This window comes from Akebia trifoliata, chromosome 11 (genome assembly GCF_017979445.1).
Source record: "Akebia trifoliata isolate Shusen 1 chromosome 11, ASM1797944v1, whole genome shotgun sequence".
Lineage (NCBI taxonomy): Eukaryota > Viridiplantae > Streptophyta > Magnoliopsida > Ranunculales > Lardizabalaceae > Akebia > Akebia trifoliata.
Genome location: NC_141385.1, coordinates 42,892,379 through 42,907,692, shown reverse-complemented (window position 1 = coordinate 42,907,692; position 15,314 = coordinate 42,892,379). Strand labels below are relative to the sequence as shown.

General features: G+C 34.9%; 1 protein-coding gene across 1 annotated transcript; it reads right to left on the bottom strand.

Moving 5' to 3' along the window:
• Positions 1-7,645: 7,645 nt before the first annotated feature.
• Positions 7,646-14,616, bottom strand: LOC147391845 (ABC transporter C family member 3-like). Its single transcript, XM_086459222.1, has 10 exons — positions 12,146-14,616; positions 11,635-11,721; positions 10,909-11,544; positions 10,632-10,796; positions 10,018-10,312; positions 9,688-9,902; positions 9,270-9,575; positions 8,609-8,672; positions 8,217-8,456; positions 7,646-8,123 (listed from the first exon to the last, which is right to left on the bottom strand). Exons 1-10 carry the CDS (start codon positions 14,531-14,533, stop codon positions 8,011-8,013), a joined length of 4,509 nt encoding a protein of 1,502 aa, XP_086315348.1. The 5' UTR covers positions 14,534-14,616; the 3' UTR covers positions 7,646-8,010.
• Positions 14,617-15,314: the final 698 nt, after the last annotated feature.

The following is a 15,314-nucleotide window of genomic DNA, read 5'->3' as shown; positions in this document are numbered from 1 at the left end:
AAAGTTTCAAATGAGAAAGAAGAATACAAATAAATAAACATGAAATCTTGATTATTAAAATACAAAATCCAATCACAAGGATGTATCATGTATTCTTATGACAATCAAACATTTGCTCGTAGGAATGAGTCTCACTCGAAGGGTGGTATACCAACAATAAAAAGAAGAGAGAGGGGGGGGGGGGGGGGGGGGGGGGGGCGGGGATCTAGTGACTCATGAAAAAATACGAAAAATATTGGCTTTTAGATTGAATAATGTTGAAGTGACCTGAAGATTGTACCTTATAAATCACATCGTGACGTGAAAGTGTGTAGGAACCATAGATGTTTTTCATCATGAAACAAGTCAAAAACCATCTATGACTCCTACATACTTTCACATCAGAATGTGCAGTATGAGATTGAGGTCACTACAGCACTACTCTTTTAGTTTTCATGTTTTAACAAGTCGTGATTTCATGCTTTTCCATGAGTAAAATGGGCCCCAACCCAATAAGATAAGTATGAAAATCCCATGACTCATGAAAAAACACAAAGATGATGACCTCCACCACTCGACTGTTATGCCAAATAGAAAATATTCGCACTACATTACTATACTAATCTCCTATTGTTTTTAAATATCAATACAATACTTTTATATCAAAATTCGCCTCTATAACATTTTTGCACAAATACAGACATGGAGACCTATTCCATGATTGTGGTACAAAAATGCTTTTAAAATCAAAAGGATGATTAAATCGAAAATTTATCAAATTGATTAGACAAATGTTGAACCTTGATTCCATTTGATTGGACCGATTATATTTAATAAGCTCCCCCACTTATTTTCATAGGAAAATAAGATTCACAAAAACCAATAATTTATTTATCAAATCAATTTTGTTATAAAATTTATAATATTCGATTGAACCTGATGGACTTTATTTTTTTAATTTTTTAAATTCGATATGTAATGCAGGGTATCCCCACGTCCCTTCCAGTATATGAACTAGCACTATGTGAAAACAAGAAAATTCAATACAAAAAATTGACCGGCCAAAGTCCAAGAATTTTAGAAACTGAATTTTGATGGTCTAGGACTGTCGAAATTCTAGATATTCCCAGATTTGACGGCATAGAACTGTCGAATTTCTCCCATCCTTCATTAATTTAATAGTTTCGGCCTGTCAAAAAAAAAGTTCGACAATGAAAAGTTCGATGCCAATTCGACCCTTTTGTCCATTGAATTTTATAAAATTTGATGCCCAAGGCCGTCAAATTTGAATTTTTTTTCACATTATGTAATTTTTATGATTACACGTCTCAGTCCCACGGAAGTTTTCCAACGTGCAACAGTTTAAATCAAGAGATCATCGAGTTTCGAACACATAATTAGAGAGAGACGAGCAAACCCTTATCACTAATTTTACCACTAACCAATCCCTTTCGGCGTCACCTAGTAACTGCAATTGGATCAAATTTTAAGATAAAATTCTATGTCCATGCTAATCAAATATAATATTAATTTCTCCTTCTGATTAAGGCTTCTGGACCTACCAGGAGGAAATTTTGGTCATAGTCATCCCGCACTGAGTCTTTCTTACTATGTTAGTCAAACTATGCCCACACTTTATTTAATGCAACCCTCCTGAACTAGAACTTTGATTTTGCAATGTGACATAATATTTTTATTTTTAAAAAACAAAAATAATTTATGTGAATCAAAGAACAAAGAATCAAAAAATAAAAAATAAAAATGTGGAGGAAGATTTTGAAGAATCAGACATGAACTTGTAATATTGTGGAAAAACTAGTGAGGTCCCAAACTTGGTGACCAAGTTAAAGGCTTTCTTACCATATTAGTCAAACTATGCCCACACTTTATTGAATGCAACCCTCCTGTATTAGAACTTTGGTTTTGCAATGTGACACAATATTTTTATTTTAAAAAAACAAAAATAATTTATGTGGATCAAAGATCAAAGAATCAAAAAATAAAAAATAAAAATGTGCAGGAAGATTTTGAAGAATAAGACATGAACTTGTAGTGAGGTCCCCAAACTTGGTGAACAAGTTAACTTGGTCATCAAGCCACACAGTCCCTCTTGTCGCCTATGTTGACTGGATAATTGAAGACTTGGACCATTTATGACAATAATAAATGCATCAAGAAAATATATTTCAATTATGGTCACACAATATAATTATTTATTTTTATTTTTTTTGACTTTTTAGCAACGTTTGAGAATTTTCCCTATTTTTAAAAATAGGAAAAATTATTAAAAGGCCTACGAGGTTGGACAATCGCTTGATAGTCTGTTTAGTAAACTTTTATTTTCTTAACCATCCATAGACTTGATCATATCGAGTAAATGAAGGGTATTGTAAATCTTTTATTATCTAACTAATATAAAAAATTTTAAAAAAAATGTCATGCAACCAACATAACATTGGGCATACATGCATTAGGTCATACACCCATATAACATGGGACTTTCTACAGAACGTTTGGGATCTTTCACCATAAGTCACTCTAGCTCTTTCTTCCTCAATCAGGATTTTACCAATCCATTACGCCAATGCAACGATATCATTTTTCAAATCTCATTTTTCCCCCATAAATAATATATAAAAAGAAACACATAATTTTTCTTACATAAAAAAAAAATATGCATAAGAAACTTTAATAAAATAAAATAACACTATTATAACGAAAAGATCAAGAAAAAAGTATAGGTTTGCACCTACCTTATATTTTGATCTAAAAATGAAATATGTTCTAGACCTTGATTAGATGAAAAAAAAATTGTGTTTCGTCCGATAGCAAAAGACTTTAGTAAATAAAAGTTTCAGGAGCTTCTCCGATGGTATTTTTATAGTAATAATAGTGTTTCTCTAATTTCTCTAAAGTGGGATGAGGTGAGCACGAATTAGGGGCCTTTAGGGATTTTTAAAAACTTCAACAACAAAAAAAATTATTAATCCCCTAATAGTAGCATATGACTTTAACAAAATTAATGTGGTCTCTTAATCCTACGGTCAAGATTTTTGGGATTACCAGAATTTGTTTAAGATTGTTTTCCTTTTCCAACATATCTCTTAGATTTCTATGATTTAGTCAATATAGGTTGCTACATGGCAACCCACTATTTGTTAGTTTTCAAAAACCCTAACCCTTTTTACCTTATCTCTTTGAAATATGTAAGAGAAAACCAATGATTTATATATATATATATATATATATATATATATATATATATATATATATATATATATATATATATATATATATATTGTTTGACTTACACATACAATACTTATTTTTTTTTCTCTTTAATCAATAATTATTGATTTAGACTTGATCCAATGGTAGAAAATATTTTAGCAAAGAGTTTCAAATTTTGAAAAGTTATCCCAATCATCTCCACCTTTTTAGCAACTTTTGGAGATATTTATCTCTCCTAGATTTTGTCTACCAATTCCCACTACTCCCACTTCATTATGCACAACCTAAATAATTGTTAAAACATAAATTAAATAAAAGGAAATAAAATTTTCAGCCCTCATACCTCCTTTACCTTGACCAAAGTCTAACCGGTCTCCCAAACCCTAATATGTCAAAAATACTGACATGTTCTTATAAGAATAAGAGAACACTATTCTAGGATATATATTATCCTTATAAAATAAATAAAGATAAATATACACATTCAATCCATGATTTGGTATATACGATGAACAAAAAATCCTAGGATATCATAAAATCTTAGAAGGGCAAAATTGTCCAAAAGTTTTTTGTTTCTTAAAATTTAGAAAATTTGATATGTTATGTAAAATTATATTCTAAGCATCATTTGTGTTTCAGCCAAAGTGAAATTTTAACATTTGGGTATTCGAACCTGCAAATTATTCAAATATAAACGACGATTATGTCTCTAGTATAAAGAAATTCTTATTTTATGACTAAGTTTTGATCTTGGGGTTACAAGGGTTTGTCAAAAATCAAGTTAAAAGATAAATATCTTTGAATGTGATATTTTCAAAGTGTCCATATTAGCCCAAGGTAAAATTACCTTCTTAATCAAGAGAATGGTGGAAAAGAATAAATTATATATCGTCTATTTATATTTAATCGAACACCCCTATATTTAAAGGTTATTATTATTATTATATATCTATATTCGTTACCCACCCCTGGGTTGCCTAAGTGGTAAGGGGGAGCACGTGAAGTGTGGGTTAGGCACACATCACGGGTTCGATTCCCCTCTTGGGTTCTCTCATGATTTAATTGGGAGACCATGGCGATGGGTTGCTGTGGTAATCCTCCCCGAGATTAGTCGTGGTGCGCGCAAGCTGGCCTGGACACTCGGTTAGTATAAAAAAAAAAAAAAACCTTATTCGTTATCGTTTCCTCTAGTATTCCTACAAACTAGGCGAACTCAATTAGCTTTGATAATTACACTTACCTCCCTTTTCATTGATTGGTTAAAATTTAAATATTATTTTACTATTTTACCCTCTTATTTTACGTTATTTTTTATTAGAAAAAAATAATTTTAAAATAATAATTAAAATGTCCCAGCCTAAGCATTCATTGAACTCATTTTTTCAGAGGCATATTCTTGTTTATAGAAAAGAATAATATCTTAAAAAGGGCAAAATGATCTTTATAAAATAAATTTAGCTGTTAAGCTGACAACAATTTGACTGAAGGGGGTAAGTGAATCCCTTAGATAACTATAAGCGAGATAAGTGCAATTATCAAAATATTAGGTGGTCAAAATGAAATTATACCAAACTACAGAGGGTTAAAGTGTAATTTAGTTACCCTAGTTTTTACTCTGTTGAAGTACCAGTTGTAGATTCTCTCTTCAAGTTAAAATAATTCTTTTAAAATCTTGCCTTTTGATCTTTATTACTCAGTAATCTTTCAATCACAAGCATACTCTTTTTACCTAAACTTGAGTAGAAATAACAAAAGGACAATATATTATTATATTATATAAATATAAAAAAAACATATTAGAATACCCTCAAACTCATGGGGATCAAAGATCACTATTGAAAAAATCTTTTTTGCAAAATCTATGTCGTCGATGAAATGAATAATTGCAAATGATTGCCTGGTTGAGAGATCATTAAAAAATTCATTATTACCAAATGTTTCGTAGATGAGATGATGGTTGCACAACGACTGATTGCAGAGAGATGATCGATTACATGTACAAATATCTATAAGATGACGAGCAAATTAGCTCAACTCAAATGGACCTCAATTGAGAAGGCGACAACTTAGCTAAGTTGGTTAGGCATGTTGGATTCGAAAATAAGACTTTTAAGAAGAAATTGATGTTTAAGGCTAAGATTTCCTTCACTTAAAATGTATGAAATTCTAATAACTACATGGCTATGTTAAGTACAATTCATCTAAGAATTTAACTAAAGCATGAAATGTCAAAGTCAAGAATAACTGGTAATGAAATTTCATTTAAACTCTAGCCAAAGAAGTTGAATTGAAATCCTTAAACTGAAATCAATTAAAGTAATTTAAATAATTAAGAGAGATATAAATTAGAAAGCTAGTAATTTATAGCAATTATTTAATTTACGATTTAAAATTAATTTCTACCTCTTTTATATTCAACCTCATGTACAAATTAATGTTATTGGGTTGGAAAATTTAACTTCAAGCTTTTTAGATAAGAAAACTAAGGCCAAGGTCCCTTCATTCAAGATAATTTTTAAAGAAATTTACAACAATTTAGCTAAAAATATATTCTAAGTTACAAGCTTCTAGCTCAATAACTCTTGACTCTCTTCAATGGAGAGTTGAGGCCCATTTTATACAAAAAAATTGTGAAAAATATGGGGAACATAATTCATATTTCATAAATGGGTGGAATATTTGTTTCCTCATCTTGAGCTTCAAGTGCTCTAAATAATTTAATATATTATTGGCTGAATTGTGAAAGCATGAGAAGTCCACAACTGACTTTGGCATATAATTTATAATTCATAAATGGGTGGAATGTCTGTCTCCTCATCTTGTCTCCAAGTGCTCTAAACAATTCAATGCATTATTGGCTCAATCGCGAAAGCATGAGAAGTTCACAATTGATTTTGGTATGTGTGAGAAGATTCTTTCGAAATTCAAGCCCATTGCACTTTGCTAACGCCACGGTCCAAGCATAACTTTCAACTCAAGTATTTCATAGTAAATGTGACTTTTTTTTTTATCTCGATTTCTTCATAAATATTGTAGATCTATTCGCTCTCTTTTCAATGAATCTTATTTTAAAAAATAATTGGTTATTTCATTGTTGCCTATTGTATAAAGTAAAAAAAAAAAAAAAACATAAAGATGGGGAAAAAACATTTGTAATTATTTATTACCACAAATAATTATTTTGTTGCCTACTATATGAAATATAAAATATGAAGATAGAACTTTTTTTCTAGTTGGTATCTATTTATTAAATAAAATAGTTCCTTTGTTATCATTTGTATAAAAAAAAAAACCTTTTGATTGGTAACTATTTACTACTGTAAAATAGATACTCTGTTGCCAATTGTATATTTATAAAGATAGAATGTGAGATGGGGGGAAAATATTTCAGATTTTTATTGAATTTTTTGGGTTTTAATTGGTTCAGGTTTCGAATTTTCATTTGGTTTGATTCGGGCTCAGTATGATTTTTATGGGGGTCAAACCGAACTCGAACCAAAAAAATTTCAATTTCGAATTTTCCCAGATGGTTTCCTAACACTGCTTCGACATAGGTCCCATGTCTTGATTATCAAAATAATTCAATGCATTATTGGCTCAATTGTGAAAGCATAAGAAGTCGACAAGTGACTTTGGCATATAATTCATAATTCATAAATCGTGAATGATTGGAATGTTTGTCTCCTCATCTTGTCCCTCAAGTGCTTTAAATAATTCAATGCATTATTGGCTCAATTGTGAAAGCATAAGAAGCCCATTGCAATTTGCTAATGCCACGCTCCAAACGTAACTTTTAACTCAAATATATCATAGTAAATGAATTTTATTTATCCCGACTTCTCATAAAAATTGTAGATCTATTCGTTCTCTTTTCAACGAATCTGATTTTGCTCAAATCAGACATTGGAGTAGAGTTCCACAAAATCCTATGTCACCTACCTTGCTCTCGGGTTTGGAATTCCTTGTGATATTTGTACTTTCGTATTTTTTTTATTTTCACATTCCATTGCTTGCTCTACAAAATAATTACACATACTTAATGACTTTTGAATTAACGTAATTGTATGCAAATATATCATATTTTTCTGTATATTTTATGCCATGTAATGATACGAGGATGAGATGATTTTTCACATGAAGAACCGTAGTTTTATTGAGAAAAATCGGATAAATGCATTGAATTTACGTATTAAAAGATAAAATATGTAACACACGATTCACATTTTAAGCTTACTTTGGAACTAGTAGTGCCACCACTTCTTGTCTGTTGAATTATACATTTGCACAAGCAAACAAAACAAATCAAGAATTGAAATATCTCAGCCAACCCCTACAAACCAGATTTATTCGAAAGTTGCGAAGCACAAACCCAAATTCAAACCAAAGACCCAAATTCAAACCAAAGAAACAGGTGACATAAGATCAAACAGCCTAATTCTGACCTCAAGATCATATCTTTATTAATTTCGCACTATTATATGTGCTACAAAATCTACAAGTAAACTAAACTAAAAAACTCAGTCTGCAACATTTGAAGATCAACTCTTGCATCACAATTGCAGAGAGCGCTCCTCCCAGATAGCCATTAATTCATATGATATAGAGTATAACCAAAAGATATGAAAAGTATAACTCAAATCTGATATAGACCCGCCCTAAAGCTCTTAAAACACTGAGTGGTTGAAGATTGCAACGAGCATTCCCATTATATTTACTACCTCATGACGGACAAAATCTATTGGATAAGTCAATCTCTGTTGGGTTATCGTCATCATCGAACAACCAACACTCAAAGTTCAGTCAATTTTCAAAGCTAGTATTTGACCTTACAGTATACTCAGCAACTAGCTTTGCGAACGAGGAAGACTTGTCTTCTAATAACTTGGTTGGCGAGTCAAATTCCACGACCAGGCCTGCCCACAAAACAAGCCCCAATTGAGATTCAAACACCAAGCAAGGACTTAAAAAAAATTTAAATTAAAATGAACCCATTTGATTGTACTAACCATGATCGAGAAGTAAGACCATGTCACTATCAAGAACAGACGTTATCCGATGTGCAATTGTGATGACTGTACAGTCCAAGAACTGTTGCCTAAGTGTTTGTTGAATCAGGTTATCGGTTGCAGTGTCCACTGATGCAGTAGCTTCATCGAGAACCAAGACTTTGCTCTTCTTTAGCAGTACTCTCCCTAGACATACCAATTGCCTCTGACCCATACTCCAATTCTCTCCATTTTCAGTAACTACAACACCCAAATGAGTGAGAATCACATGTATAGCTGAGTGTGTGTATACGTATTGGAGTCGTCAAATAAAAGTATTAAATACAGAATTTTCATTTGTATGTGAGTTTCTCATGCAAGTTAGATATTTGTAATCATCAAAAGGAACAAACCTGTAGAATCAAGCTTCGCCTCTTTCTTCCTAACTTCGTCTCCAAGTTGGCACCTATCCAGGGCCTAAAACAATAGAGAAATTTGTTTCAGCGACTTAAGACAATGTATGTATCATCGTATCATTTTGAGTAGGGATGCAACTTGGTCTGGTTGAAACCAAGAACTGAAACGAACCGATAGCTTTGGGCTGGTTTGGTTCGGTTTTGGGTTAAGAAAATAGACAGCTGATCAATTAGGTGTTACAGCATAGATTAATGACTTATTTATGGATAAGTTAATGATTTATTACATAAATTTTATTATTATTATTATTATTATATTTGTCCACTATATATATATATATATATATATATATATATATATATATATATTATATTTATGAGAAAGTTTATAGAATATTGGCAACCCATAGAACCAAACTAACCTTAGTTCGGTCTGGATTGGTTTGGTTCTATTGGCATTTCGGTTCGGTTCAGACTCTTATTTAGTGGAACCGACCAATGTTGGTATGGTTCCAATTCAGCCCCAAACTGAACAAAGTACACCCCTAATTTTGAGCAATGACATAGCACCCATGTAGAAGAGTGTCCTATTGGTGAAACCTTTGTGCAAGTTAAAGTTCAACATACTTTTTTAGTATTCATCTTAATGAAAACTCACCTCCCAAATTTGTTCATCAGTGTACTCTTCCAGTGGGTCGAGGTTGCTTCGTACAGTCCCCTCAAACATAGTCGGGTCTTGTGGAATTATGCTTAATCTGGACCGCAAGTCATGCAGACCAATCGTGCAGATGTTGATACCATCTATCAGAATCTGACCAGCAGAGGGTTCGACAATGCGAAAGAGTGTCTGAATTAGAGTTGATTTACCACTACCCGTTCTCCCAACAATACCAGTCTTCATTCCTCCAGCAAAATTGCACGTGAGACCTCTCAAGACAAGTGGCATGTGTGGAGCATAACGGACCTACAGACATGTGGCACAGAGATTCCGTATAAGTAGGAGTCATGTGTACAAGTGAGCATTGCTCACCTCAGATATCATGCAATAATATGTTTTGACATAGAACACATATTACCTGCAGATCACGAATATCTACTTCTCCATTTGATGGCCAAAGACTGTCTGGCCTATTTGCTGCTGTGACAAGAGGAGGTTCACTTGGGATACCTGTGTACTGAAGTATTCTCTCAACAGATATAATTTTGTTCTCAAGATTGCAAAGATTCCGTACGACCCAGGCTTGTACAATGTTCAAATTAAGTCCGTATGTCACCGCTAAGCCCGCAATGCCTATAAAACAACAGAGAAATATATATATATAGATTAATATTCTTTCTGTGGGTCAATCACTCATAGTTCTTCACAATGATGGTATCATAGATGATTTCAAATGGGATCCACTTACTGGGATCAATTACTCCCTCTGGCACAGAGATCAAGAAAATTAAAGAGAAGGCAAATGTGATTAACGACAACATATCCAAGCGGAAGCATAGCCATTCCATTGCAGCAGCAGCATTAAATTTGGGCCGGGAATAACCATCCATCAGCTTCAGGTTCGTGTCCATGAATCTTGATTCCTGATCAAAGCTTCTGATTGTTGTTGATCCTGAGATAGATTCTGAAAAATGTTGTATAACTGGAGCTTTACATACTCCAATCAGCCGTGCTAGTTCTCGTGCTGGAGATAAGTAGTATTGCTGGGGGAAAAACAAGAATTTTTAGAAATCCTATTACTTGCAGTACTCAAATGATTTGATATGGACAAATTTTACATTGATGTCACCCTCCAATCAGCCGAGCTATTAACAAAAAACTTTGAAGCAGCCATCCCACTTAAAAAGTAGAGATGCGAAATAAATACAAAAGGCCACGTGTCATGTTAAGAGTAGGGTTCCTCCAAAATTCAAAGTCGGACCCCTCATCTCATACTTGAACACATCTACCGCTGCTTTGACTGATGGATTTTTATAGAGGTTATAATACTTGAGAAATAGAGTTTAAGGACATGGGTATTACCTGATACCAAACGCAGGCAGCAATCACCGGAATAAAAACGATGAAAACCTGCCATGCAACCTGAGACATTACTGCAATTATTCCAAGAAGTTGTATGACTGTATTAGCCAATCCTCCAATTTGATATGGAATGTTCATATCCACAGCACTTTGATCTGTAGAAACCTGGAAGAGAGTATAGCTCACATAAGTCCACTGAAGACCTATAATAGCATTTTCAAATCCATCAAATGGACCTCAATTATAATTGCAAACAAAAAATGAAGAAATCACTTACTCTGTTTAGTATCCGTCCACTTGGGGTCGCATCGAAGAATGACATGGGGGCACGGAAGATACAATAATGCATTTTCTGGAAGAGTAGTGTCGCCGTCTTGTAGCCAGCTGTCACAAGAAGCATGGCTCTCACAAGGACACAGAATGAGCTACCAATGGCCAAAGCAACGTAAACAAAGATGAGAGTCGTGCCTTTAACCGGAGCTTCTACATCCGCGGACACGGGAGTGGCCCAAGCCATCCAATAATTGCTCCCAATCTGAAGAATCTGAAAGAGAATCTGGCTTAGCAATATCAATGGCACGAGAGCTCCTTTATATGCCGTGGTAATATATTTCCAATACACTTGAAGACCAACTCTGCCTTTCTCTCTCTCTTCCTCTTGAACAATCTGTGCTTTTGGCCCAACTATCCCATCTATTTTACTTGGTTCCTCTTCTCTTTCATTTTCTTCTTTGTGCTCATCCTTCTTATCAACCTCTCCATAACTTGAATTTTCATAAGCGGATCCCATCTCTACAGAATCAAGAGCTGACAAAGCTTTCTTATGTGCACCCACCAGTTCCATGAAGTCTGTTCCTGAACTGAGAATCTCGTCATACTTTCCTGCTTGTGTAATCCTTCCATCTTTCATTACCTGTTAAGCAAAAGAAAATAAATAATCACCATCGAATCGGGTTCCTGGAATCAGAGGTCACGGAGAAAAAACAAGAAGTGAAATGTTCACCAGGATAAAGTCGGCAGAAGGTAAGAACTCCACTTGATGGGTAACATAAATCACTGTTTTCGAACCCAAAAGCCCAAGCAAACACTCCTGCCATGCGAAGATTTGTTAGTTATATTAAGAATTGATCCAATTTTTTTCATCAGTTCTGGGTAGAGACTAAAGATCTCGAGCGATTGAACTCAAAAGTAAAGAAGTATCATTAGTCTCTCATGCTCATTCCAAGCTCGACATATCATTCGCACAAATAAGAATCCCTTGATGATTAAATGCTTATTTACCAAAAACAGCGGGAAAAAAAAGTAAAATAAAAAGCTGAAGTCTTATTGCAAGGATACCCAATGAACTACATAGATTCCAAAAGAAACAAAAAGAATTGAATATATGTATGTGCATGAGGGCGTATGGTTTCAACTTTCAGGTAGTAAACTGAAATCGCAGTTATGTGAATAACAACTCAGAATCACATTCAACGAAACAACAAGGAATTAGATGTCAAAGAAAGAAGAGTTACCTTAAACAAATGCGTTCCTGTGTGAGCGTCCACGGCACTAAAAGGATCATCGAAAAGATATATGTCAGCATCTTGATATAAAGCACGTGCAATCTGTATTCTCTGCTTCTGTCCACCACTCAAGTTGATTCCCCTCTCTCCTATAACTGTCTGATCTCCAAAGGACAAAATCTCTAGGTCCTTCTTCAAGGAACATGCTTCAAGGACCCTCTCATACCTTTCACTGTCCATCTCCTCACCAAACAATATATTCTCTTCAATCTTACCACTCTGTATCCAAGGAGATTGAGCGACATAAGCCTTTGTCCCACTCAACTTAATAGTGCCAGATACCTTGGGCACTTCCCCCAAAATGCACGAAAGCAAGCTTGACTTTCCCGAGCCAACAGTACCACAAATAGCCACTCTCATGCCATGAAACACTTGGAAATTAAGATCTTTCAATGTTGGATTAGTGGAAGAAATATCCCAAGAGAAATTCCCATTGTTTATCTCGATTGCAACCTTGCAAGTACCTCTAGGGAGTTTCTCTACCACCTCTGGCGGAAGGTCACCAAGAGACAGGAATGACGCGATCCTGTCAAGTGAAACCTTAGTTTGAGCTATCATTGAGATTGTGTCAGGCAAATTATAGATGGGTTCTTGCAATATTCTAAATGTTGCCAATGCAGATAAAATCTTTCCCGATTCTAATGGGATTCCCATAAGCATACAGGTCCCGAATGTAACCACGGACACAAATGTGGGGGCTCCCCAAAAGACAAAGGTGGTCATGGCTGACGTATACACGAACTTCCTCAACCATCCTTCCTCATTCTTCCTGAGCTCAATTATCTTAGACAAGAACTTCATCTCCCATCCTTGAAGCTTGAGAATTCTCATGTTCCTTAGAATCTCCGATGTAGACTTCATCCTTGCATCTTTGGACTCCATCAATTTCCCTTGGAACTTCTCCTGTAATTTTCCCAACGGAACATTCGCCAACATCACTAGTATAGTAGCCACAAAAGCTGCAATCGTAGCTAGCCCAAGGTTCTTGTACAATATCAACAAAGCCAGGATGACTTGAATGGGAACCATCCATACATCGTGCAGGTACCAACTAAAATCACCAATCCTCTCAGCGTCAACCGTCATGAAATTAATTATCTCACCGCTAGTATGACCCTGCCTCGATTGGCTTGAAAGGGTAAGACCTTTCTTGTAGATCGCCGCAATTAGAACCGCACAGACCCTAACACCGACCTGTTGCAATCGAAAAAACCGATGCCTCTTCGAGAAGCACTCAACAAGTTTCGCAACAAAGAAAATGGCCACCAAAAGATACCCTTCATTTTTGAACTCTCGACGACCATAGAGGTATTGAACAAAAGTGTCAATCAAGTATGGACCGACATAAGAAGCAACAGCGCATATAAGCACGAATAAAGCCGTCAACATGATTTCTCTCCATGTCGAGAAGAGTAATGCCTTGACAAGTTTGAGACTTGTTACTTCATTACCATCACTAGTACAATCATCGAGCTTAGATTTAAAAATTGGGTAGACTCCATTGACACTATCTTTGCCGGCCAGTTGAGGAATATCCTCAAGGTCTAATGTTTTTCGGTTACCGGTGGCAAGTAAAGGGCTCATCCAAGAGAATGTGAGGATACTGAAAAAGTTCGCATTTGCAAAAGGACTTACATTTTCATCCTCACAACTCTTCCTTGAACCATCAACATTATTACTCCTACTATCATTCAAAAGAGGCTCTTGAAGAAAAGCCTCTGCTTCGACCTTCTTACTGAACAATCCGACATAAAAGAAGAATAAACCCGAAAAGGCCGATACAAAATTTAAAACCCAGATTTGGGTTGGTAAGAACTGATGTTTTCGATACGAAAAAAGGTCTGTAACAAGACAAGAACATGACACCAAAAGGTACAGACCCCACCAAATTCTTAGAAAGGTGGGGAATTTATTAAGCTCACTTGATTTAGAGAATTGGATATGTAAGTAAGCAAAGATTGCTATCCAAGCAAGTGTTCTAATTCCTAAATCCAATTGGGTCACAAGGTTTTCATAAGACCAACCACTTCTATACCAATAAAAGTAGTTTAAAACACATAGGAGAAGATTAAGCAAGGACAGACACAATGAAGAAAAAAGGGTCTGTTTGTAATATAAGAACCTGCCCTGTTTTGAGTTTTCAAGATTAGTGATTTTGTTTAGTTTCTTGTAAGCCCAATACATAGATAGAACAATCAAAAGAACAAGATGTGAAACAGTAGAAAGCCCATGCATGTAAATGGGTTTAGAGAGTAAATCACTAACTGAAGACATTAGAGTGGTAGAGTGTGAAAAGAAGAAGAACATACCATTCTTTGCTTCATCAAAACCACCCATTTTGTTTTTGCAGTTTTTCCTTGGTTTTTTTTTAATGGGCAGTGTTGGTTTTGATGAAAAAGTGTAGAATTTTTTTAAGTGATGAGAAATAACTGAGGCTGAAAGTTCAATACATATAGAAACTAGAGAGACAGTCAAAGGGGAAATGTTCAGTACCCTAAGTTTTACCACACACTTTAACAAATGTTTTTTGTCTTACATGGGTTAGAAGTTTTGGAATTGGCTGATTTTTGGTGAGGATGATCTCTATGATTAGAAGATCATCCTCCCCAAAAATCAGCTCATTCCGAAATGTTTAGCCCCATGTTTACAAGTTGAAAAATCGTGGACCGTCCATTTTTTATAAATCATTTTTGATGGGGTTAGAAGTTTTGGAATGAGGTGATTTTTTGTGAGGATGATCTCCTTGGTGAGGAGATCATCCTCACCAAAAATCAGCTCATTCCAAAATTTCTAACCCATGTAGGACAAAACGCGTTTGTTAAAGTGTGTGGTAAAACTTAGGGTGCCGAACGGGACCCCAGTCAAAGATGGTTCCTTGGGTGTAGGATAATAACGTGGTGCGCAAGACTTGTTGGACGGAGAGATCCACGGACGAGATTAAAAGCAGACAAAAAGGTTAAATAACCAAGCAATAAAGCGTGAGTGAGAGAGATAGAGAGACAGAGAAGTCCATCAAAGAGAGGTGTTGCTTATCAAGCCGAGAATTGCACGCAGTCCAATGTTTTTGATATCTAATCAAACTGTACCACGTAGACATAATTCCTATTTCTAAGAAGTT